We start from the raw sequence: 23,868 nt of genomic DNA on the forward strand, positions 1-23,868 counted from the left end.
TAAAAGAGTATGAACGTGTTTCTACTTGTCATTACAGGATGATAAATGTAAAATTAATGACTTCTGCTCATGTATTGTTACTGTATAATTGACTGTTCACATTTTTGTGCAATATTTTAATTCCTCTCCTTTCAATATTCAAATTACAAAACTTCATAATTTTACTATAATATGTACGGTACGAAGTAATACTATTTATCCTCTCAAATTAATTTTTCATACTTAAGATTCAATTCTGTTTTGCACCAAGAACTTCTCGTTGTTTGGGAAGATAACTTGCAAGATTACTTTAGAGACAACTTAATTCTCACGCTAGAGCTCGGTACCTGTGTAGTTATATAACACTTCGTAACATATTTCGTTGGGAAGCAAAGTGCAAACTTATGTCATCGTTATGTAGTATCTTTTATTCTGCAAAATGTAGTACGAAAACTGGTAATTTTCAAAAGATACATCTCATATTATTCTCCTGTATTTCAGCTAGTATAATGAATATTACAACGCTACAAAATACTATTATATCCTTTACGAATATTATTACATTATTTCTTTCTTGTTTGGATCTATTGTTATAATGTAAAGTTTTCCTTTTGGCAAACGGGAATTGAGGATGAAAATAGCTCTTTTTTTATTTTTATAAAATACGAAATTCTGATGATTGCAATATTTTTCCAAAAATTAAAAAATTGGATATTTATAAATTTGAGCGTTGAAAAATTGAAAAATTTGAGAATTTGGGAGTTAGACTTTTGGAAATTTAGGGACTTGCGAATTTTTAAATTTGGAATTTAGATTTTTGGAAATTCAGGGATTTGAGGATTTGAAGATTTGGAATTTGGTGATTTTTAAGTTGAAAATTTGAGTTTTTGGAATTTTGAATTTTTGAAATTTGAAATTTTGAAAATTTGGAATTTTGGAAATTTGGAATTTTGGAAATTTGGAATTTGGAATTTTGGAATTTGGAATTTTTGAATTTTTGAATTTTTGAATTTTTGAATTTTGGAATTTTGGAAATTTGGAAATTTGGAAATTTGGAATTTTGGTAATTTGGAATTTTGGAATTTTGGAATTTTGGAAATTTGGAATTTTGGAATTTTGGAATTTTGGAATTTTGGAATTTTGGAATTTTGGAATTTTGGAATTTTGGAAATTTGGAACTTTGGAAATTAGGAATTTTGGAAATTGGGAATTTTTGGAAATTTGGTAATTTGAAAATTTGGAAATTTGGAACTTTGGAAATTAGGAATTTTGGAAATTGGGAATTTTTGGAAATTTGGTAATTTGAAAATTTGAAAGTTGAAAATTTGAGAATTTGGAAATTTGGGTATTTGATAATTCGAAAATTTATGAATATATGATTTTGAAAACTGAAAATTTTGAAGGTTCAGAAATTTCATAACTTCGCAATTTAAATTTAGAATTTTGAGTACTTGGTGATTTTCAAATTTGACATTTAGAAAACGGATAACGTTGGGATTCCAGCAACGTTATAAAAGGCAGTGAAACAGTAAAGAGATAGATCGATTTCCGATCGCCTCGGTTTTGAAAGACAAGCATTGTTTCTAGAGATTCGGAGTTAGTAGTGTTTCGACGTTGATGGCGCCAGGTGTCGCGGTTTCAACGGCGCGGCGGCCAATAGACGCGATACGGCTGGTCAGTTATCTAACAGCTCGCTGAGGGAGCGTTTTGTCGTGCCACAACAGGCGTCGATGCTTCCTCATTCGATCTTTTCTTTCTCCTTCTCGCCCTCGTGCCGCGAGAATTGGCGCGTTTCGAATTTCGAAATTCGAACAAGCGGGATTCCTCGAAAATTGTGCGCGTCCGTTCGGATATCGAGGACGGAAGAATCGCGGGAGAAAATAAACGCGAAACGGAGCAGCACGAAATTTCCTGTCAATCGTGAAAGTTGATCCGGTCCACCTGACGAGGAATTCTATCGGTGTGAAGAAGCTTCTTCATTATCTGTAACTTTCCACGTTTTCGTTTCTCCGAAAGGTACGTAAATCTATGACTATACTCGACCGCGTTGCCTGATCACGCTTTCTGTTCCTTTGTTTATCCCTGCTGAAAGTGCAACGCACTTCTTCGCGCGTTCTTGCTTACCTTTACACTTCGATCGCGTATTTAATCGGATCGCCGATTTATATTTCAATTTCTGGTTTAACGGAAGTAGCACTTTTTTAATGCATTCGCGAGTGTAATGTGTATGTCAGTACGATTTGAATTAGTGTAGCGATCGTCAGCGTTTGCTTTGGATTTTGAGAGATCAGGTATGTGAACTTGACAGTTTTCAAATTGTAAATTTTTGTGGAACTAAATTCGTAAATTCCTGAGTTACTAAAATTACAAATCTACGAGTTTGCAAATTTAGAAACTTTCAAGTTTTTGAATGCTATAGTTATTATTGCGTTTCCTAATTTGTATGTTTTGAAATCAATGGATTTCCATGTACTGTTAAATGTACAAATCTTCAAATTACTGAGTCGCCATTTTATTACGTCACTGAACACACATTATCAAATCTGCAGATTTGTGAGTTAAAATAATTGCCAATTTTCAAATCTTCAAATTATAGAATTATCCAATCTTTAAAATATACAAAATAGATTTTTATAACTGCCGACAATCAAATTTTCTAAATTCCTAATTTCTCAAATTCACAATTTACAAGTCTCCATATTCTTAAATTCTCAAACAATGAAATTTCAAAGTAACTAAATTTTCAAACCTCCAAGTTTTCAAGTTAAAATTTCAAATTTCTCTATTTCGAAATTTTAGATTTTCAGGTTCTTTCTATTCCTCAAATTTCTTAGATTCCTAAAAATCCCTAAATTCCCAAATTTTCTAAATTCCCCAAATTATTCAGATTTCCCAAATTCCCATATTCTCCAGGTTCGAGAAATTTGTCAAATCCTCAAATTCCCCCAATTCTCTAAGTTCTCTAGATTCTCCGAATTCCCTAAATTGTTAACATTTTTCAAATTTTGCACTGTACAGATTTTCGAAATTCCCCGGATCCCAAAAATTCCCTAAATTCTCAAATTCTCTAGATTCCCCAAATTCGCTAGATTTTCAAAATTTATTAAATTTTACAGATTGTTCAGATTTCCCAAATTTCCTAGAAATTCCCAAAATTCTCGAATTCCTCAAATTCTCTAAATTCTCTAAATTCCTCAAATTTTCTAGTTTGTAAAAATTCATGAAATTTTTCTAATTGCTCAAATTTTCCAAATTACCCAGATTTTATAAATTCCCTAAATTTCATAAATTCTGTAGATTTCAAAAATTCCCTAGATCGTTCATAACCAACAAATTATCCAGATTGTTCAGAATTTCCCAATTCCCCAGATTCCTTAGTTTTCAGAAATCCCTCAAAGATACTTAAACTCATAAATTCCTCAGATTCTTGAAATTCCCCAAACTCCCCAGACTGTAAAAGTTCACCAAATTTCTTGAACCCACAAATTTCCAAACACGTAAAATAAAAATTTCACAAATTCCCCAAATTGACAAATTTCCAGATTTCCGAATTCTTAAAATTCTAGTTCCTAAATTTCGAGGTTCCTAAATATGAAAATTGCCTACTCGAAATATCAGCCAATGACGCATTCGTCTTATGATCATAATTTTCCCCGGTAAAGCTCACGATGTTCGTCATTGCGGTACGTCACGAAACCTATTATCATTGTAAGTGGAAATAAAATAACGAGTTTATTGGTGTAAATGGAAATAAAATAATGAGCTCCGGTGTTCGTACTAACAGGTAATTAACAATTCAGAGCAGTTCGTTGTTCAAGTTCTTTGTCCAATGTCCTTTGTTTTAGTTCTACGAGACACAACAGTTAACCGATTGAACGAGAGATATTCATTGTTTACAAATATATTAGTACACTCTCGGTTATATCGAACTCCCTCAATTGAACAGTCAATTATTTTTAATCGATTTGTGCGATCTCGTACATGCAGCTTATCGAGCGAGATAAACATAATAATATTCAGTTGCGTACGCTTACGATACGATGACCGTGAGACGTATATACTACCGCAAACACACGTTTTCTTTTTTCCTTCCTCTTTTTTTTTAAACACAACTCGGAATACATTGCTTCGTTTTGCACTTTAGTAGAACCACACGTGGTTTTAAAGTCATATCGCATGGTGACTAGCGCTATCTTCAGGAAGCTTCAAGTTTATTTTATTTCTGTTCCCTGTCACTCTGTATACACGTTCCAAGCATGCTTTTGCTTTTTCCTTACAAATCGGTTTCGCTGTAACGCCTGAAGGAAAAACCAGGTCCCTTTTCGTGGAAGTCTTATCGGTTCCCCCATTTTGGAAACTGGATTCACTTTCGTGGTATTTTAAACAATTATAGTTATGGAGACAAAAAGGTAAAATTTTGTAAAATTACGATATTTTCACGAAATGGTGCAGTGATAAAAGTATGAGGAACATTTAGCGATAGTATTTGATGATTCATTTTATTTGATAGATTCAATGTGTGCGATGAGTGTGATTGAAGGAGAATTTATCGGTTATCTTTATGAATGCCGGTAGAACTAGTTTATTATGGATGCAATTCGCATATTCGAGCGCTGGTAAAATTCGAATTTCAAATTGAAATATTGGAATTAGAAATTCAAATATTCGGGCATCAGTATTAGATTCGAATATTAGTAGCTCGGGTTTAACATATATTGTAATATTCAAATACCAATCAAATGAAAATTCGTAAAATTTGGATACTTGAATATTCAAATGTGAGTAGAATTCGAATAATTCGAGTAAGTCAAATATATGAAATATTACAAAATATTTTGCTTTTAATTTGAAGTTAATATACAGTATTATACAAATAGAAATAAAAAAAAAATTAATTTGGGACTTCGTATATTAAAATCACCGTGCGTCGCCGACTATTCGGACGAATCTTTATAGTCAAAAATTAAAGAGAATTTTTATTCTAATATATACTTGATGTATATCGTTGAATTCGTCTTGAAATCCCCAATAAAATGTTGGTAATTAAATATATGGTTGTTTTACAAAAATTACCATGCGTCGCCGACTCTGCGGACAAATCTTCATAGTAAAAAATTAAGCATAATTATTATCTTAATATATACTTGATGTGTATCGTTGAATTCGTCTTGAAATCCCCAAGAAAATGTTGGTAATTAAATATATGGTTGTTTTACAAAAATTACCATGCGTCGCCGACTTTGCGGACAAATCTTCATAGTAAAAAATTAAGCATAATTATTGTCCTAATATATACTTGATGTGTATCGTTGAATTCGTCTTGAAATCTCCAATGAAATGTTAGTAATTAAATATATAGTTCCCTTAACAAAATTACGGTGCGTCGCCGACTCTCCGGACGAATCTTCATAGCCGAAAATTAAACACAATTATTGTTCTAATATAGACTTGATGCATATCGTTGAATTCGTCTTGAAATCCTCAATAAACTGTTAATAATAAAAGTATAGAATTCCTTAAAAAAAAATCACCGTGCGTCGCCGGCCCTCCGGACGAATCTTCATAGCCAAAAATCAAGCACAATTATTATTCTAATATAGACTTGTTATATATCGTTGAATTCGTCTCGAAACCCCCAATAAAATGCCACTAATAAAAATACACCATTCCCTTAAAAAAATTTCACCCGTAACTGAAATGTTCAAATATGTTTTTAAAGCTTTTCCTAGTAAAAGCAATATCTTCGCATGTCCACAACAGTTAAAGAAACAATACATTACCTACTTAAATCAGCGTATTACAAGGGAAAGATAGTCGACAATTTTCCTGATTAGACCGCATACAAAATTGTTTCCCGAAACCAAAATGAACGTTTCTCGAAATATTTTCCATAATCATAGATAAAAATTAGACACGGTTTGCATAGTGGTGTTTTAACGTACTGTTAAGAATCGCTAGTTGTGACGTCAGCACAGATGGAATTTCTGAAAATTTATGATCATTTTATGTTTCTCTTTCATTAGACCGTTCGCAGAGAACTATTATTCGCCTGTTACAGCTATTTATAAAGCAAAACGTGAACGACGGAAAAAGGGACGTAGACGCAATACGTAGATAGAGATTGTTTAAACAGTTTCCAAGATACGAAATCGCGAACAGTATTTAATTGGAATCGTGCATTAATGCTTGATGACTTGCGTGATAATAATTAAACTCATAATCGTTGCAGTCTTGATTTATTAATTATTCACCGAACTGTTTACTTTCAGCGGTAATTTTCATTAATTTGCAAATATATTATATTGATATTATGCAGCGTGCCTGGTAATAATTAAATTCAATCGTTATAGCCGTGGTAATTAGGTTGTCAGTCAGAAGGGAAAATTTATTAGGCAAATTTTATTATATGCATCTTACATTCATTTTTATGTACGTAATTAATTATTCATTTTATTAATTTATTTTTATTTTCATTTACTTGTTAATTTATTTACTTGTCAAGGTACTTTAAATTGCAGTGATTCATTGCATTTTTAGTTTAGCATTTTATTTGAAATTTTATTAGCTGAATTTATTATAGATTTAATAAAAATTTGATTAATGTTTGATTAACAAATTTTGTTTAAAATTAAATTTATTTTCAATGTAATTTTATTTGAAATTTTTTTAGTTGAATTTATTATAGATTTAATAAAAATTTGATTAATGTTTGATTAACAAATTTTGTTTAAAATTAAATTTATTTTCAATGTAATTGTATTTGAAACTTCATCACTTGATTTTGTTATAGATTTAACAAAAAATTGATTTGATAATTTTGATTGATAGTTGATTTTTATAATTTACCTTAAAAACCAAACTGTTTTAAACAATTTTGAATTATTAATTCTTTTTGTTTTACTGCCAACGATTACGGCTACAGCCTTGATTAATTAATTAATAGGAAGATCATTTTCAGCCTTCATATTTAAAACATCGATATTCGACAGTTAGCGTAGCAATAATTAAATTCACAATCGTAAAAAGGAAATATATGCAAACCCATTAAACTAAAGTGTATTTGCGTTTCTTCGGTTTTAATGAAATTGCATATTTTTTATGATACACAAATCGATTCTTGGAAACGTTTTAATGTAAAGATATTGCAAATTGTTGCACGAAATATCTTTAAAATATTCCACGAACTATCGCTGTAAATGGCGGTAATACTAAAATATTACGTGCAAGCTTGAATTAAGATTTTTGGAGTAATAAAACTTCATAACGATCTTCGTTAAAAGATAATAAAATGAAATGAGCTGTTTCGAAGAGTTTTGAATTAAAATTACAAGATGGCCACCGGAGTCAAACTTCAGGTCCAATATTTTTGAAGAATTAATTTAAAAAAACTCTATGTGAACTCACGAAATAATTCAACGTGTGTATAAAATAAAAAAAATGACGACACATTTAATATTTTCTTTTGTGTGATAATTATTAAAGCTTCATCGATCGTCACTCGTGTGAGCGGCCATTAAAGTGTTAATAATAACAAATATGAGCCATCTGTTCCCCCAACATAATTTCTACCTGAATCAGTTTCATTTCCGGTAGGATAGAGCCCCCGATACAACCCTAAATTTGGACTAATTTATGTTCAGACCTCACCCTCTAATCTTCCCCTCAGAAGATTAATCTTTGGATAATTATTCGATATAATGTAAATATGACTAATAGATCCTGGATGATTTCCCTAGTAGCAACGATAAATAGTTCGTGGATGATTTCCCTAATAACAAATAGTTAACCTTCTCTAGTAACCAAGCAACAAATATTTTGTGGTTATTAGTAAAATATCATAAAACTTTTTTGAAGGAAACAGTATTTCTCACATCGAATAAGTCCAGATAATTCGTTCGCTCAGCTGGTTCGCTGCCAAACACGCGTTACCATCTAAAGTGTCGGTGTTCGCACTTGATAAACATCTCACGTACGTACACGTATTAGAAATTTCACGGTAGGATCGTAAATCAAATCGTCCGACTTTCGTTTCCGACTGTTTCGTGGCCACCGTGCTATGCCGGCAAAGAAAACAAACCTGATTCGTCAAGTTTTTCGTTAAAAACGTTCCATTTCATTCCAAAACGAAAATGAGTCAAATTTCCAATTATTTTTTAATTTGTATAAATTTCAAATTACGTAATTGTTTTTTTTTCATAATTACATCTGTAAAGATTATAGTCTGTATGAATTATTGTGAGCCGATAATTTGTTACTACATATATTTGTTAAATTAAATATGGAGGGTGATGTAATTGGTGAAAAGTTTATTGATAACTTATATTATATGTGGAAGTATGGTTTCTGCCTGTATCTTTCTAGTTTTGGGGCAAAAATTAGGGTTAGAACTGTAGAAAGTGGTTTTCTGGTAAATATACACTTTTGGTATATGCTAGGTTTGTTATTTTCCCTAGGAAGGGTAGATAACTATTACCAATTGTTCTAGAGAAGGTGGAGCTCAGTTATCAAATTCCCTAGGAAAGGTAGATCTCAGTTATTGATTTTCCTAGGGAAGGTGGATCTCAGTTATCAATTTTCCGAGGAAAGGTAGATCTCAGCTATCAATTTTTCTAGGAAAGGTGGATCTCAGTTAAAAATTTTCCTAGAGAAGGTGGATCTCAGTTATCAATTTTTTTAGCTATCAATTTTTCTAGGGAAGGTGGATTTCAGTTACCAATTTCCCTAGGAAGGTGGATTATCACTTGTCAATTTCCCTAGGGAAGGTGGACCTCAGTTATCAATTTCCCTAGGGAAGGTAGATCTCAGTTATCAATTTCCCTAGGAAAGGTAGATCTCAGTTATCAATTTCCCTAGGAAAGGTAGATCTCAGTTATCAATTTTCCTAGGAAAGGTAGATCTCAGTTATCAATTTCCCTTGGGAAGGTGGATCTCAATTATTAATTTTCCTAGAGAAGGTGGATCTCAGTTATCAATTTTCCTAGAGAAGGTGGATCTCAGTTATCAATTTCCCTAAGGAAGGTGGATCTCACTTGTCAATTTCCCTAGGGAAGGTGGATCTCAGTTATCAATTTCCCTAGAGAGGGTAGATCTCAGTTATCAATTTTCCTAGATAAGGTGAATCTCAGTTATCGATTTCCCTAGGGAAGCTAGATCTTCATAATCAATTTGCATTAAGGAAAGAATATTTCACTCACAAATGTTCCTAGTGAAGCTGGACTTCAGTAACCAATTTTTATTAAGGAAGGTGGATTTCATTTATCAATCTCTCTAGTTAAACTGGATCTCTGTTATCAATCTCCTTAGTGAAGGTGGATTTCATTTGTCAATTTCTTTAAGGAAGCTAGATCTTCATAATCAATTTGCATTATACAAAGAATACTTCACTCACAAATTTCCCTATTGAGGTTACATTTCATTAATCAATTTCCCTAAAGAAAGTAAATCTCATTTATCATTTTTCCTAAGGAAGAAACTCGCCATTTAACTTTCCTGGGGAAGTTCACACTTATCCCCAGAGAAAACGTATCTCGTTCACAAATATTCCTATGAGACCTATTCCTGTGAGAGGTGTATCTCACTCATCATTCATCCTAAAAAAATGGTCCCATCCATTAATTTCCCTAGGGAAGTCCTTCACACTTATTACCCCCAAAGACAAAAAATAGTCCCACATTTCTCCAGGGAAGATAATTCTCACTGATTACCTAGAGAAGAATCCCACCTGCCACTTCATATGTTCATACAAGATTTAATCAATCAAATTCATTCCGAACAATAATTTTATTCGAAATGTAATTAATCAAATACTTGACTCAATTAAATTCGAAATTTATCGCAAATTCAATCAATTTAACCTTAACAAATTCGTTTTAAATCGAGGTAATTAAATCTATCTCAACTTCGATCGACCGAATGCTACACTTAATGAAATTTATTCTTGTAATTGAAATTCCACTCAGTGAATCAGCTCTGAGTTCAACTAACTCGGTTAAGTTCAGTTAAAAAATATTTTCCAATTTTTGTTGGAACTATCGCAACATCTGTTCAACTCTTCAGCGTGGATTAACGCAAAGTGAAAGAAACGAAAATAAAACGGATTTTTCCAGCTATTGGAGTTTCCCCATCAGGTGAGATAAGTGAATAAGTACAGCAAACCCGCGGTGAAAACACTTTAGATAACGATGGATGGGGCTCGTATCGTTATCGCGGCGTTATCGGATGGATTCGGGACAGAGGTTCCGTGAAAACCATGTTCAGCTTTAAAAACTTGGACACCGTCCGCATCCGCTTCTTTCTGCGCGACTTCGGCCTCGCCGGAAACGGTGGTTCGTTTGTTGCGCCGGAAATACACGTCGCGGTATAAATGAATGCATTGATTGCGTCCATCCCTCATTTCGATCGAGGATCTGCGACGCTCGTTCCCGATAAAATTGCCGATACCTTCCTTGCCAGATCAATCGGTGAGTCAACCTTTCGTTTTCGATTATGGCGTTTCCTGTTGTAGCCCGATTGTGACGTTCGCCCGGGGGATTCATCGCCCGCGATACCAATTCCATATAACGCTTAGCAACGTCAATCACTAATTATTTATTAATCTATGCAAGCGAAGAAGAAACTGTCGGTGTTTTATGAAGTCATGATTATAGAATTGCGTTATAACGTTTATCGTGATGTAGATTGCTTGGGAGTTTGATCGTTGATAAGTTTGACACTTTGATCGGATCTGATAATTTGGTCATTTATTTGTTGATTATTTGTTGCATCATTTGAGAGGACTCTGACACCATTTTTTGGGATGTAGTAATATTTCAGTTACAGTTAGCTACTTTACTATTTTGATAATATTGTACTGATTATATTATGTGACAACTATTATTAATTCTAATTCCACTATTCGACTATGTAACTTTACCTATATTCCATTTTTTCACTTTACTACTATAACAAAAATAAAATCAGTCAAGGAGTGTCTTTTACACAATAATTAAATCGGTATTCAAAAAATATAAATGGAGACAATACTACATTTTCCTACAGTTTATACTAACAAATCAAATATATTTACATTAACAACAAACGAAAACGTGTCACAAAATATTTCTCCCTTTTTCTATTTATTTGATCTGTTAAACGTTTCTGTTTGTAGTATACGAATACATTTTTTTAATTCATTAAATAACGCAAAGATTTCGATACATTTATCGTTAAGCATCGGAATGTTTCCCGACAAATGCTATCCAAGTATAAACAGTGTTTACTGGCAGTGTGTTCCTTGTAAATTACGATTGTCTATTATCTCCTGCAAATTACGGATGCAATTTGACGAACGATCGCTTTAATGGGAAGTTATCTACTATCGATTGATTCCCCGACTTCAATGTGCAGAAGCGGTCACTTGAAGTGCTTGGTTATCTATATGTTATTTGCAAAGTCATTTTACCTCGACTTCATCATTTTATATAACTTTTGATCGCCAATCGGATTTTACATTGTACAGCGTCCCACTATACAAGGCTGTAATTATTTCGATACTTGTAAAAGTAGAAAAATACCTCTTTATCAGAAGAGATATTTCACTAATATTTTTGTACTAAAATATTGCAAAGAAATCTATGTAAACACAAAAAGTTCTATCAAGAAAAAATTATGAAATTTAGATAGCAGCCTAGACTTGTGTGCATATGTAAAATGTCTACCTTGCAAACATAACGCATTCAGATCGAAACATTTCATGAAAAACGAATAGTTGAGGTGATTGATTAATTGAAATCGGACACCTGTACATCCATAATTGGCACGGGTTAGTTATGCTTAAAGTAACGGTATTCATTAACCTCGCCACGGGTCACATTACATGGAACAATTACAAGTTTATCAAGAACGATCAATTGTTCGATTTGCTGATCTACCAATGATCAGTTTATTGATTCATCGAGTTCGAAGCTGAAAGATTTTATTAGGCTTCTACGTATGAAATGTCGGATCTCGAAACATCGGTCCGATGCAATTTGATGACAAGTACCGCGAAATGGCGCTTATGATATATCAATTCGAAGCTTAAAGTTTGTTGAAAATGCCCACCTAAACCTTTCACGAATATCTTTAATAACGGGCTGGTTATCAGAAAATCGAACCATCGATTACTCCGTACAATGCGCAGTAAGATGGTCATCTAATGATCAACAATTTTATATTAGAAACATCGACGAAAGGTTTATATGGTCATTTTCAACGAACATTAAGCTTCAAATCGATGTAACACAAGTGCTACTTCGCTACAGTTTTATGTCACGAAATCGTGTCAGACTTTAGAGGTTCTCGAAACCATTATTGTTTGCTGTATCAACCATTTTGTGCCTGATATGTCAATAAAATGTTTATGGGGCCATCTTCACTGAAATTTGCCACAAATTGATGTAACATCAGTTATGGTAGTTTTATCACATCCAATCTTGTTGACTTCTGATTCAAGATTGTTGATTTAATGAGTTCATAAACGTTATTGACATATTAATTATTAACACGTCGATAATGTTATGAGTTACGAAACGATTAGGTGTTTGAACAACTTACCTGGGATTAGAAATTGGATATATTTGTATAAAAATCAGAAAGTGTTGCGTAGTTTGAACTAAAGTTATTATAATGAATTTATGTAGATAAGAATAGTGATTTAAAATACGAACTGTTATTTTGTGTTTATGAAATTCAAATTTTATGAACATCAGTCTAAAAATGCGAATTCTAGCGAATCGAAGAATTCTTGCACAACTTGTACGTCATTAGTAATTAATATTTCTTTTCACCGTCGATAATCAATAATAATCAGCGAAAATTATCAAATAATCCGCCTGAAGAAAATACTGATTCTTTGATCTGAAACGTGTTCGATTCGAATCGCGTATTGTACTTCACTTATAAAGAGAAAAACCAATGATTGATGTACGAAATGAAATATTGTTTCAGATAAATATCTCATGTTGCGATAACAAAACTTTTATCTGAAAATCTGAACTATACATTCAGGTATGCCTTGAAGCTTCACTATTTCAAACTCCTATTTTTCAAACACTAACTGACGTAACAGTAACAAATAAAAATACAGAAAATTTTGCGATATTTTTGTAGGATTGTAAAAAACATCCAGAGTATAAAAAATAAACATTAGCAAGAAATTTGCACTATGGCTGCAAAACGGTAAATAATTGTTAAGGAAATATAAAAATAGTCCTCGCGATAAGTATAAACAGGAAAACCTCAGTCGATAAGTAACGAAAAATATTATTCTAGATAAATGTCCTTCCAGAAGTAAACAGTTATATAACCATTTCCTGTATTTTATATTTAATAGAATTCGGTTGATGAGTAAAAAGTTTCCATTATAGAAGGAAAAGTCAAACGCGTGTCAAGCACTACGCCATTTAGTCGCAAAAGAAATGCTGAAAGGAAACAAAGGAAAGGAGGAAAAAAGGAGGAAGGAAAATACGTAGACAACTAAGAGAGCGGCGCCAATAAGTCTTATTCATTATGTATGATGCCGTTTTTCTTTATTCGACGCTAGTCTTTTTTCTTCTTTTCGTTTAATATTGCATTACGAGTCGATAAATCAATCTGTAAAAAGAACGCGTCGCTCTGACAAAATGGACGATTGTTTACGATGCTGTCATGGATGCGTGTTGCTCCTTGAGCGGGAATTTTGAATTTTTCGAAGTTGGAGCTTGTTTATTATAAAGTTGTTATTTAATTTTAATTTAAGAAATTCTAAAAATCTACAAATTCCACAAATTCCAAAATTCCACAAATTTCAAAATTCCACAAATTCCAAAATTTCACAAATTCCAAAATTCTAAAATTCTACAAATTCCAAAATTCCATAAATTCCACAAATTCCATAAATTCCACAAATTCCACAAATTCCAAAATTCCATAAATTCCACAAATTCCACAAATTCCAAAATTCCACAAATTTCAAAATTCCACTAATTCCAAAATTTCACAAATTCCAAAATTCTAAAATTCTACAAATTCCAAAATTCTACAAATTCCAAAATTCCACAATTTCCAAAATTCCATAAATTCCACAAATTCCACAAATTCCACAAATTCCACAAATTCCAAAATTCCATATATTCCACAAATTCCACAAATTCCACAAATTCCAAAATTCCACAAATTTCAAAATTCCACAAATTCCAAAATTTCACAAATTCTACAAATTCCAATATTCCACAAATTCCAAAATTCCACAAATTCCAAAATTCCAAAATTCCAAAATTCCAAAATTCTGAAAACTCCATAAATTCCAAAACTCCGAAAACTCCAATCCTCCAAAATTCCAAAACTCCGAAACCTCCAAACCTGCGAAATCCCAAAAATCTAAAATCCCGAAGTTAGAAAATTCCAAACTACCATAATTCTGAAATCCATCAAAACTCTAAAAATTCCAATATACGATCAACAGTTAATATTTTGTTAACACAGTCTTCCACAAATGTGAAACCTACGAATCCGTTTAAAAAAGATGGAAATAGAAAAAAAAGTGTAATACCAATATCAACATTGGTTTCCTGTGAGTCACAGGTCGTCAAGGTTTCTTTCATTTTCTTCGATATCCCTTTTTTACCTATCGGCTCTTTTAACCCGACCCTTCTCCCTTTTATTGACTACAAGCGTATTAGACCCACCCACGTGCACGACAACGGTGAACTGAATGATCGATCTCCATAAAATAGACATGGAGATCAGCGTTGAAACATTGTCTCATTGACAGGTATTTAATCTCCATCGTGTCGACCACGAAAGATAGCGTGTTGCATTTATCTGTATTATCGAGAATTAAGAGATTACTCGGTCTTTCATGTAACGATTTATGCGTTTTTTCCAACAAGTGTTCAATGATTGTTTCAATCGCACGATAAATGATCTCTCATTAAATCGTTGCTGGGTTTTTCCTAGATAAATCAATTTCGTTTATTGTCTAATAATTGTACTTTTGAAACTACGATTATTCACATATCAGCAGTGCTTCGATTTTGGACGATCATATGAACTTGACAGTTTTTAATTTTGTCATTGCAAAAGTTTTAAGTTTGTAAATTTACAAATTCTCAAATTTCTGAATTTCAGAATGTTTAGATTTTTAAACTTGAATGTTCATATATGAATTTAAAAATTTATTTTATAGAGTTGTAAGTACAATTGAATTTCTAAATTTTCCAAAATAGCTTCTGAATGTCTAAACTTCTGAATTTTAAAATTCATCAGAATTTTCCTAATAAAATTTCCGCAGCCATTGTACCAGGTACATTCCCTCGAAAAAAGGCAAACATATGAAACATTCATATTCAGCGTACGACACGTTCAATCTCAGATTTGGCAATCGATATGCCGTCGCGTATCAGTTCCTGCCACAATACAGAAAACTATTTCGTTTCATTCGTTTTCCGATTGGTCGTACAAACAGAAATACGTATCCCATCGCTTCGAGTTTGATCGTGCGCCCCATTACCATACGGTCAAATACACGTCACGTCTCTAATTTTACATGTGACATGTGCCTCGAGAAAAAAGCCATGCACGTTTACGGAAATGAATATACGAGAGAGAAAGAAAGGAGAGAAAGATAACGGAGAAACAGAATAGCTGCGTTTTAGACCAGGAGTTCTTAAACTTATGTATTCACATATCAACAACATTTTTTCTCTCGGTTACGATTGCATTATAAAATTTCTACTAATTAATGGATTACGAAGAAAGATTTTTTAGATCTTGCTTATTTCATTTAACACTAAAGATTAATGTTGTTTACACGCATTAACGCTCTAGCGATAATTGAAGTGCTTAAACCTGGTTTTTTGCTGTTTCGACAAGAACTATGTTAATCCTAACATATAATTAACTCCACTAATCTAGACCTAAGTTAGACCAAACATAAACCTAACCGGAATTAACCTGGACTTAAAATGGACCTAACCTGATATTAACTTGGACCTAACTCAACCAACCCAGGACCTAACTCAACCTAACCCGGGCCTCACCTAGACCTAACTCGACCTAACACGGACCTAACCTAGACCTGACTCCACTTAACATACACCTAAATCGACCTAACCTACACCTAACCTGGACCTAACCCTGACTAACCTAGACCTAACTCGACCTAACATACACCTAAATCGACCTAACCTACACCTAACCTGGACCTAACCTTGACTAACCGAGACCTAACACTACCTAACCTACACCTAACCTGGTCCTAACCCAGACTAACTTAGACCTAACACGGACCTAACCTAGACCTGACTCCACTTAACATACACCTAAATCGACCTAACCTACACCTAACCTGGACCTAACCCAGACTAACCTAGACCTAACTCGACCTAACATACACCTAAATCGACCTAACCTACACCTAACCTGGACCTAACCTTGACTAACCGAGACCTAACACTACCTAACCTACACCTAACCTGGTCCTAACCCAGACTAACTTAGACCTAACTCGACCTAACATACACCAAAATCGACCTAACCTACACCTAACCTGGACCTAACCCAGACTAACCTAGACCTAATCCAGATCTAGCCTGATTAACCTATATCTAATCTAGATCCGAACTAGATCTAACTTCGACTTAACCCGACTAACCTACTTTTAACATAGATCTAACCCGACCTAGCCAGATTTAACCTACACCTAACTTAAATTTAATAAAACTTCACATACACTGATCTACAACTTGACCTAACCTATACCTAACTCGACCTATAGTCGATTAAAAACCATTTTTAAACATTTCAGTTTCCTACCTCTGAAAGGTCATCGTGTGGGAGTTATGGGAAAAATTACCATTCGTTTCCTGTGGTTAAGGGTTATCTTGTGATAAAAAAATTAGTTATTTTAATACCTAGTTAAAGGGCTTGACCATGTATAATTTTTATTAATTATGTTGATATAGAATTGTTTCGCACCACAGTTTAACACCTTGTCTTATCATCTCCCATATCTGTTGAAAGACGAAAAAAGATCATATTTTCACCACGATTAAATTTCGAGTTCAATTCCAACCATTACATTCAAAACTTTCCGAACATTCTTTGTCCGTCGTAATATTACGATAATTACATTAGTCTACCTGACACAGTTGCCGAAAATATCGTAAGTTAGGGGGTTAAGAACCTATGCTTTAGACGGAGGTGTAACGAAAGAAGCGGAACAAAGAGTAGAATAGTTCCTTATTGACATTACCGTATCGATCCTCCCCTGACAAATAACGCTCTCGTTTCGCAAATAACACACAGTTGAAGCATGCGAGTATATCACAGGAATAGTTGCAGCCGATGCGCAATACACGTGGGACATATAGGTAATCGTTAAGGTCGTCTGCTTATTGACAGATAAAGGTAAGCGTTGTAACGCGACCAACATTCGCATCGTTCAAAGATAACGATCTTCTGCCGGGTTTACTTGCTCGTATCTTACCGGATAATGTTCGTGTACCATACTCTCCTATCTTCTTGCGATTCATATTCTTTTTACACTTCTCGCTATGTTTCGTTAACCTTTTCGTTTCTCCTCGGAGATACCGCGAACGCGGATATTCATTCACCCGAGCTATTGGCACTTTTGGTTCCACTAATTTTACCGATCCTACACCTACGAATTTTCAAGTTTATTTGCTTGCATTTTTGAAACTTCCAAATTTGTAATGTTTCACGCTTGATAAATTTAGGAAATTGGAATTTTTTTAGTTATACATGCACAAGTTCGTAATTTGGAAATTCTCGAATTTACAAAATTACTTTCTAAATGTAGAAGTTTGGAGATTTGAAAATATACTTACTTTGTACTTCAAAGCTTGTATTAGAGAATCTAAATTCGAAAGCTTAGATTTGAATATGAAAGGTTTGATCTAAAATTTTACTTTTACAAAATATATTTGATAGTTTAGATTTGAAAATTTCACAAGAATTCACAAGTTCATAAAAGAACTTGAAATATGTTAACGAATGAAACGTTTTTGCATGCATCGTCATCGAAAAAAAATGATTATACAGCGAGAAAGATGTCGAGTTCAACGATATTTCGAATTCAATATACAAGTGAATACTATAAATTAATGGACGTAATTAGTACCGTTAAACTGTGAAATGCTATATTATAAAATTAGCAAGTGATTACGTCATCCGGAATTCTCAATCCGTGTGTCAGCATTCTTACTGTACTTACTATCATTTTTTGATAAATATGTACTCGTGAATAATAAGTATCGTAGTTTTTGAAGTGTCCGTTTGGGTGCGTTGCTTGTTGGTCATTGCTTTTGTACATCATTGTCGGTAATGCAGGTCTCCTTGAATCATGAATGAATTTGATTCACATTGAGATACAAGTGCTATAACACCACGCGATATATCGTTATGCGTATAATTTCCATGTGTTATATTACCGCGCGTTAAGTCGACGGTTTAGGTGCACAATTTTGTCAAGCATTATATTGTCATACGTTATATCATCATGTGTAGGATTTTTTAGCGTTATATTACCATGCGTTATATTGCAATATATTGGATTTCTACGCATTATATTACCACGCGTTATATTGCAATATATTGGATTTCTACGCATTATATTACCACGCGTTATATTGCAATATATTGGATTTCTACGCATTATATTACCACGCGTTATATTGCAATATATTGGATTTCTACGCATTATATTACCACGCGTTATATTGCAATATATTGGATTTCTACGCATTATATTACCACGCGTTATATTGCAATATATTGGATTTCTACGCATTATATTACCACGCGTTATATTGCCATGCGCAAGGTTGTCTCGCGTTATATTGCCACGCGCAAGGTTTTCTCGCGTTATATTGCCACATGCAGGGTCTTCTCATGTTATATTACCACGCGCCGAGTTTTCTAATGTTATATCGCCACGCACTGGGGTTTCTCGCGTTATATTGCCACGCATTGGATTTTCTCGTGTTACATTGCCACGCGTAGGGTTGTCTCGCATTATATTGCCACATGCAGGGTTTTCTCATGTTATATTACCACGCGCCGAGTTTTCTAGTGTTATATCGCCACGCACTGGGGTTTCTCGCGTTATATTGCCACGCATTGGATTTTCCCGTGTTACATTGCCACGCGTAGGGTTTTCTCGTGTTATATTGCTACGCGTAGTACTGCAGTGCGTTATATCTCCACGCGTTGTATTACCACGTATTATATTGTCACGTGTAGGGTTTCCACGCGTTATATCGCCATGAATGGTATTATAACGCGTTATATTGCTGTGCGTAAGATATCTATGCGTTATATCGCCACATACTATATCACCATACATAATATCACTATGCATAAGATTTCCACGCGTTATATCGCCACATTTACATCGCTATGTGATGCCCTCGCATTATAAGAATTTAAGAAATTACTGTATTATAAAATACCAAATTTTATCATACAATTTGAGTATATTGCCGATTCCAAGAATCTCCCATTCTGAATCTGTCAACGACACTAAAACGAGTGTTTACTGTATCGCAAAGAAATGTACGATAACAGAGTTTCATCCGTCGCACAAAAACGTAATAATTTAGTGGGAAAATAATATTGTTATTTTAATTATTTTGTTAATTGTACATATGTGACACAGAGAAACGTAGTAGGTCTAAACTGTAGGGTCGTGTCTAGACAGTCGCGTTACAGTCAGGGGCGAATCAAGAATGGATACCAACACTGCATGATAATGCAGTGAGATATAATTAACCTTACACTGTACTTCTATAATTAGCCGCCTTCCTGTGTTTGCATCTGCGTTGAATATTAGTGCAAGGATACATAAAAGGTTTCTCTGTTTCCTTTTGTCACTGACAAAGGCAATGATGTGATCTAACGTTTACAAAGAAAAGAAAAATGAAAGTGAATTTTCTGACGGTTTAGTGAACTAGAATATTCATTGACAAATTTCTTTTTCTTTATTTTATTTTAAAACACATTAAGATGAGGGAGATTCATGCTTTTATGTAAGTGCTTTGTAATATGTATCTTTAGTTGTACAAATATGAGGTAGTAGTTTCCATTAATTATCTATGGTAATATAATTTTATGACGAGCAATATTATTATATTGTAATATGGTAAACTCTCGTTATACTGACATGGGTGACTATTTAGATTGATGTCGTGTTATGGTGATAAAATATAGCTTTTCGAAATTTTTAAAAACTCATGTAATAATTCTTAAACAATTCATAAAACTTTCCAATAAACAAATTTTTGGAGTTATCTGTTAAAATCTAAAATTCCCTCAAATGCAATCCCTTAAGTTACAATCCTCCAGGCAGTTGCATTCATAGCTAATTGATTATGTTTACAGCGTAAATGCAACTAAGGAAAGACAAAATATTAGGTACATTTTGCCTCCAGGGATCCTCGATTATGCAGTCTGTAAATTCAACCCAAAATTAAATTGCAGTGAAAATACGAGTGTTTGTCACACTCCAATGATGTGCGTCACGAGTGCGTCACGATATTGTAAGGCAGGGGGTTAATATCGAGATGTACCAGTATTTGGAGCCCTTTAATTATTACTAGAACGTCATTGCAACTAAGAAAAGTTGAAATTTTGCCTCCAGGGAACCTTGACTACATAGTTTATAATTACAATTGAACCCAAAATTAAATAGTAGTGAAAAGTCTTTATCACGCACCAACTATGTGCGTCACGAGTGCGTCACGATATTGCGGGGCGAATGCTTAATAATATCGAGATATACCAATATTTGGAACCCTCTAAATGTCCACCAAACGATACGGCCCTGGGTGTAACGTGTATAGCACGCGATCGTATAAGCGAGTTCAGGTTCCGTCGTTCGAGCAGACGGGAGTCAGTGCATGTAGGTCGTGCGGCAGGTTTGCATGCTTTGTCTGTCTCAGCTTTTCGTTTCCCGTGAAATTCCTCGGTTCTCGTAATTATCGCAAAACGTATTTCCACCGAAAATTTCGTCGATCGAACGAGATCCGTGCTGGCCACCGATCTTATCTGGTCGCCGATGTTCAACGCGCATCATCGCGAAACGATGAAGTCAAACAGTGATCTGTGTCGTTTGTATCGACGGTTGGAGCGATAATCGATTATTTGCGCGACATTGCTCGCGATTCAGACAGAATGATCGATTTTCCGTGTACAGCTTTCCCGACGATGCTCGAAACACCGACGAGGAAACCAGTATCGGTAATCGGTATAGGTTATGAGAGATACGAATATACAGGGTGTCCCACTTTAATCTGCTCGATCAATTTTTATATATTTCGCTTTCTTCGACAAATGTCGCGGAACTATAGTTTGAACGGACACGTGGTTTGTTTCGGTGATGGTTCCCGCGAGTTTTGACTGGATTATCGCTTTTTTTGATAGAACGTTCAGATTTATTGGATTAGATCAGTTTTTTAGATGGTACGTTATTTGGAATATTTTGTGGAAGACTGTGGTATGATGTACAAATTTATTTTTTGCAAGAAACCTTGCAAATAGAAATTGTAGTTTGAAAGGTTTTCACACGTGGTTTGTTCAGCTGAATATACCTGCAAGATTTCATTATTATAGCTCTTCTTTTAAATGGAGTAACATCTTTATGTTGCTTAGATTCTTCATAATTTTCTGTGTAGAAACAAATTTAGGTAACATCTCAACAAAATAATTTCAGAGATTATTGTGAAAAGTGAAATTTTTAAAAGAATTTAAACTCATGAGTTTTCTGGACATACACTAATTTTTTGTAACGTAGAAATCTGTGTGAATACAAAAAGAAAAAAGTTCCATTAAGAAAAAGTCATTATGAAATCTAGGTAGCACCTCCGCCTAGACAAGACTTGTGTGCATAATATGTAAGATGTCTACCTTGGAAACATAACATATTCAGGTCGAAACATTTCATGAAAAACGAATAGTTGAGGTGATTGATTAATTGAAATCGGACACCTTGTACATCCATAATTGGTCCGGGTTAGTTATGCTTAAAGTAACGGTATTCATTAACCTCGCCACGGGTCACATTACATGGAACAATTACAAGTTTATCAAGAACGATCAATTGTTCGATTTACTGATCTACCAATGATCAGTTTATTGATTCATCGAGTTCGAAGCTGAAAGATTTTATTAGGCTTCTACGTATGAAATGTCGGATCTCGAAACATCGGTCCGATGCAATTTGATGACAAGTACCGCGAAATGGCGCTTATGATATATCAATTCGAAGCTTAAAGTTTGTTGAAAATGCCCACCTAAACCTTTCACGAATATCTTTAATAACGGGCTGGTTATCAGAAAATCGAACCATCGATTACTCCGTACAATGCGCAGTAAGATGGTCATCTAACGATCAACAATTTTATATTAGGAACATCGACGAAAGGTTTATATGGTCATTTTCAACGAACATTAAGCTTCAAATCGATGTAACACAAGTGCTACTTCGCCACAGTTTTATGTCACCAAATAGTGTCAGACTGTGGAGGCTCTGGAAACGATTATTGTTTGCTGTATCAGCCATTTTGTATCTGAGGTATCAATAAAACCTTCATAGTGTCATTTTTACCTTGTGCCACTGATTGATGTAGCATAAGTTATTTTTTGGTACTTTTATGTCATCAATTTTTATGTAATCAACGATATCAATATGCTCTAAAATTTGTTGTTATATCTAATTGGCAAGCAGCCATTTTATATTAAAAATACTAACGAAGCTTTTATGTAGTCTTCAAAGTTTGAGCTCTAAAGTGACATGCCATGAACGCTATTTTGTGGTCTTATGACATTCAACCTGTGATCATGACTCACTGTGTAATTATGACACCACTGAATTACGATATTAAATAATAATTTTTGAACGTGAGATAAAGATTTGAAGAAGAGATAATTTTTTATCAACGCTTTTGAATGAGTTAATGACGTAGTAGTTTTTATGCAAGGATACGAGGAGGGCTTGAAAAAAATGAAACGCAATTTGCAAAACAAAAACGCAAAGGTGATATCACTATCACGGTATCAGCTGATTCGGATAAGTTTATCAAAGATTTACTTTGTTTATCGTGCATTATTGGTCGATTGACATGGCGATAATATTATGAAACTGTATTGTGAGCTGTAGAGACTCTGTTAGAAGGTATACACTCTTTCAAATTTTCGAAGGTACTTAGGTACTTAATTTTCATGTCACCAAGTTTCAAAATTTTGTGATTTCTTTGCAAATTTTTAAATTTGTAAATTTCTGTATTTTTGAATTTTTAGATTACTAAGTTTTTATATTGTCAAATCTCTACGTTATCAAATTTCTAAATTTTTCAATTCCTAAGTTATCAAATTCCTAAATTACCCAATTCCTCAATTTCCAATTTCCTACGCTTTCCAATCTCCAAATTATCAAATTTCTATTTTCTTAAATTCCTAAATTGCCAAGTTTCGAAATCCCCAAATTTCAAGTTTCCCATATTCTAATTTTCCCCTATTCCATTAAATTTCCAATTCCTACGCTTTCCAATCTCTAAATTACCAAATTTCTATTTTTCCAAATTCCCAAATCTCCAAATTTCTAAATCCCCAAATTCCTAAATGCCAATAACTCTAAACTCCCAAACTTCCAAACCACAAATTCCTAAACGTCCATAATCCCAATCTTCCAAATTCCCAAATCGCCAAATACCAAAGTTCTCAATTTCCCAAACTTCTATCGTCCTAAATTCCCAAATTCCCAAACATCGAAATCCCAAATTCATCCCACGAGACCGCCACAATATCGTCAAAAACATTTATCGATTAATTCAAAACATTGTCCACCACAAAAATTGTCTTCCTCCGCAATTTCAT

At 33.8% G+C, this 23,868-nt stretch overlaps 1 protein-coding gene across 9 annotated transcripts in view; it reads left to right on the plus strand.

Annotated features, from left to right (window-relative positions):
* The first annotated feature begins 1,658 nt into the window (after positions 1 to 1,658).
* LOC100881566 (dual 3',5'-cyclic-AMP and -GMP phosphodiesterase 11) overlaps positions 1,659 to 23,868 on the plus strand; it is a 102,105-nt gene continuing 79,895 nt past the window's right edge. For 6 of the 9 annotated variants that reach the window (XR_013037319.1, XR_013037318.1, XR_013037320.1 and 3 more), the window contains exon 1: positions 10,328 to 10,439. Coding sequence is in view for 3 of the 9 variants with exons in the window: in XM_076529005.1 (XP_076385120.1) it covers positions 10,343 to 10,439 (97 nt within the window). In the remaining 6 variants the exon portion in view is untranslated. Of the gene's footprint in view, positions 1,996 to 2,072; positions 2,271 to 10,327; positions 10,440 to 20,898; positions 21,235 to 23,868 lie in introns of those variants that run through there. The other 3 variants (XM_012280014.2, XM_012280016.2, XM_076529010.1) reach the window with 3 other exon arrangements.

The sequence above is a fragment of the Megachile rotundata genome, chromosome 2 (genome assembly GCF_050947335.1).
Source record: "Megachile rotundata isolate GNS110a chromosome 2, iyMegRotu1, whole genome shotgun sequence".
Taxonomy (NCBI): domain Eukaryota; kingdom Metazoa; phylum Arthropoda; class Insecta; order Hymenoptera; family Megachilidae; genus Megachile; species Megachile rotundata.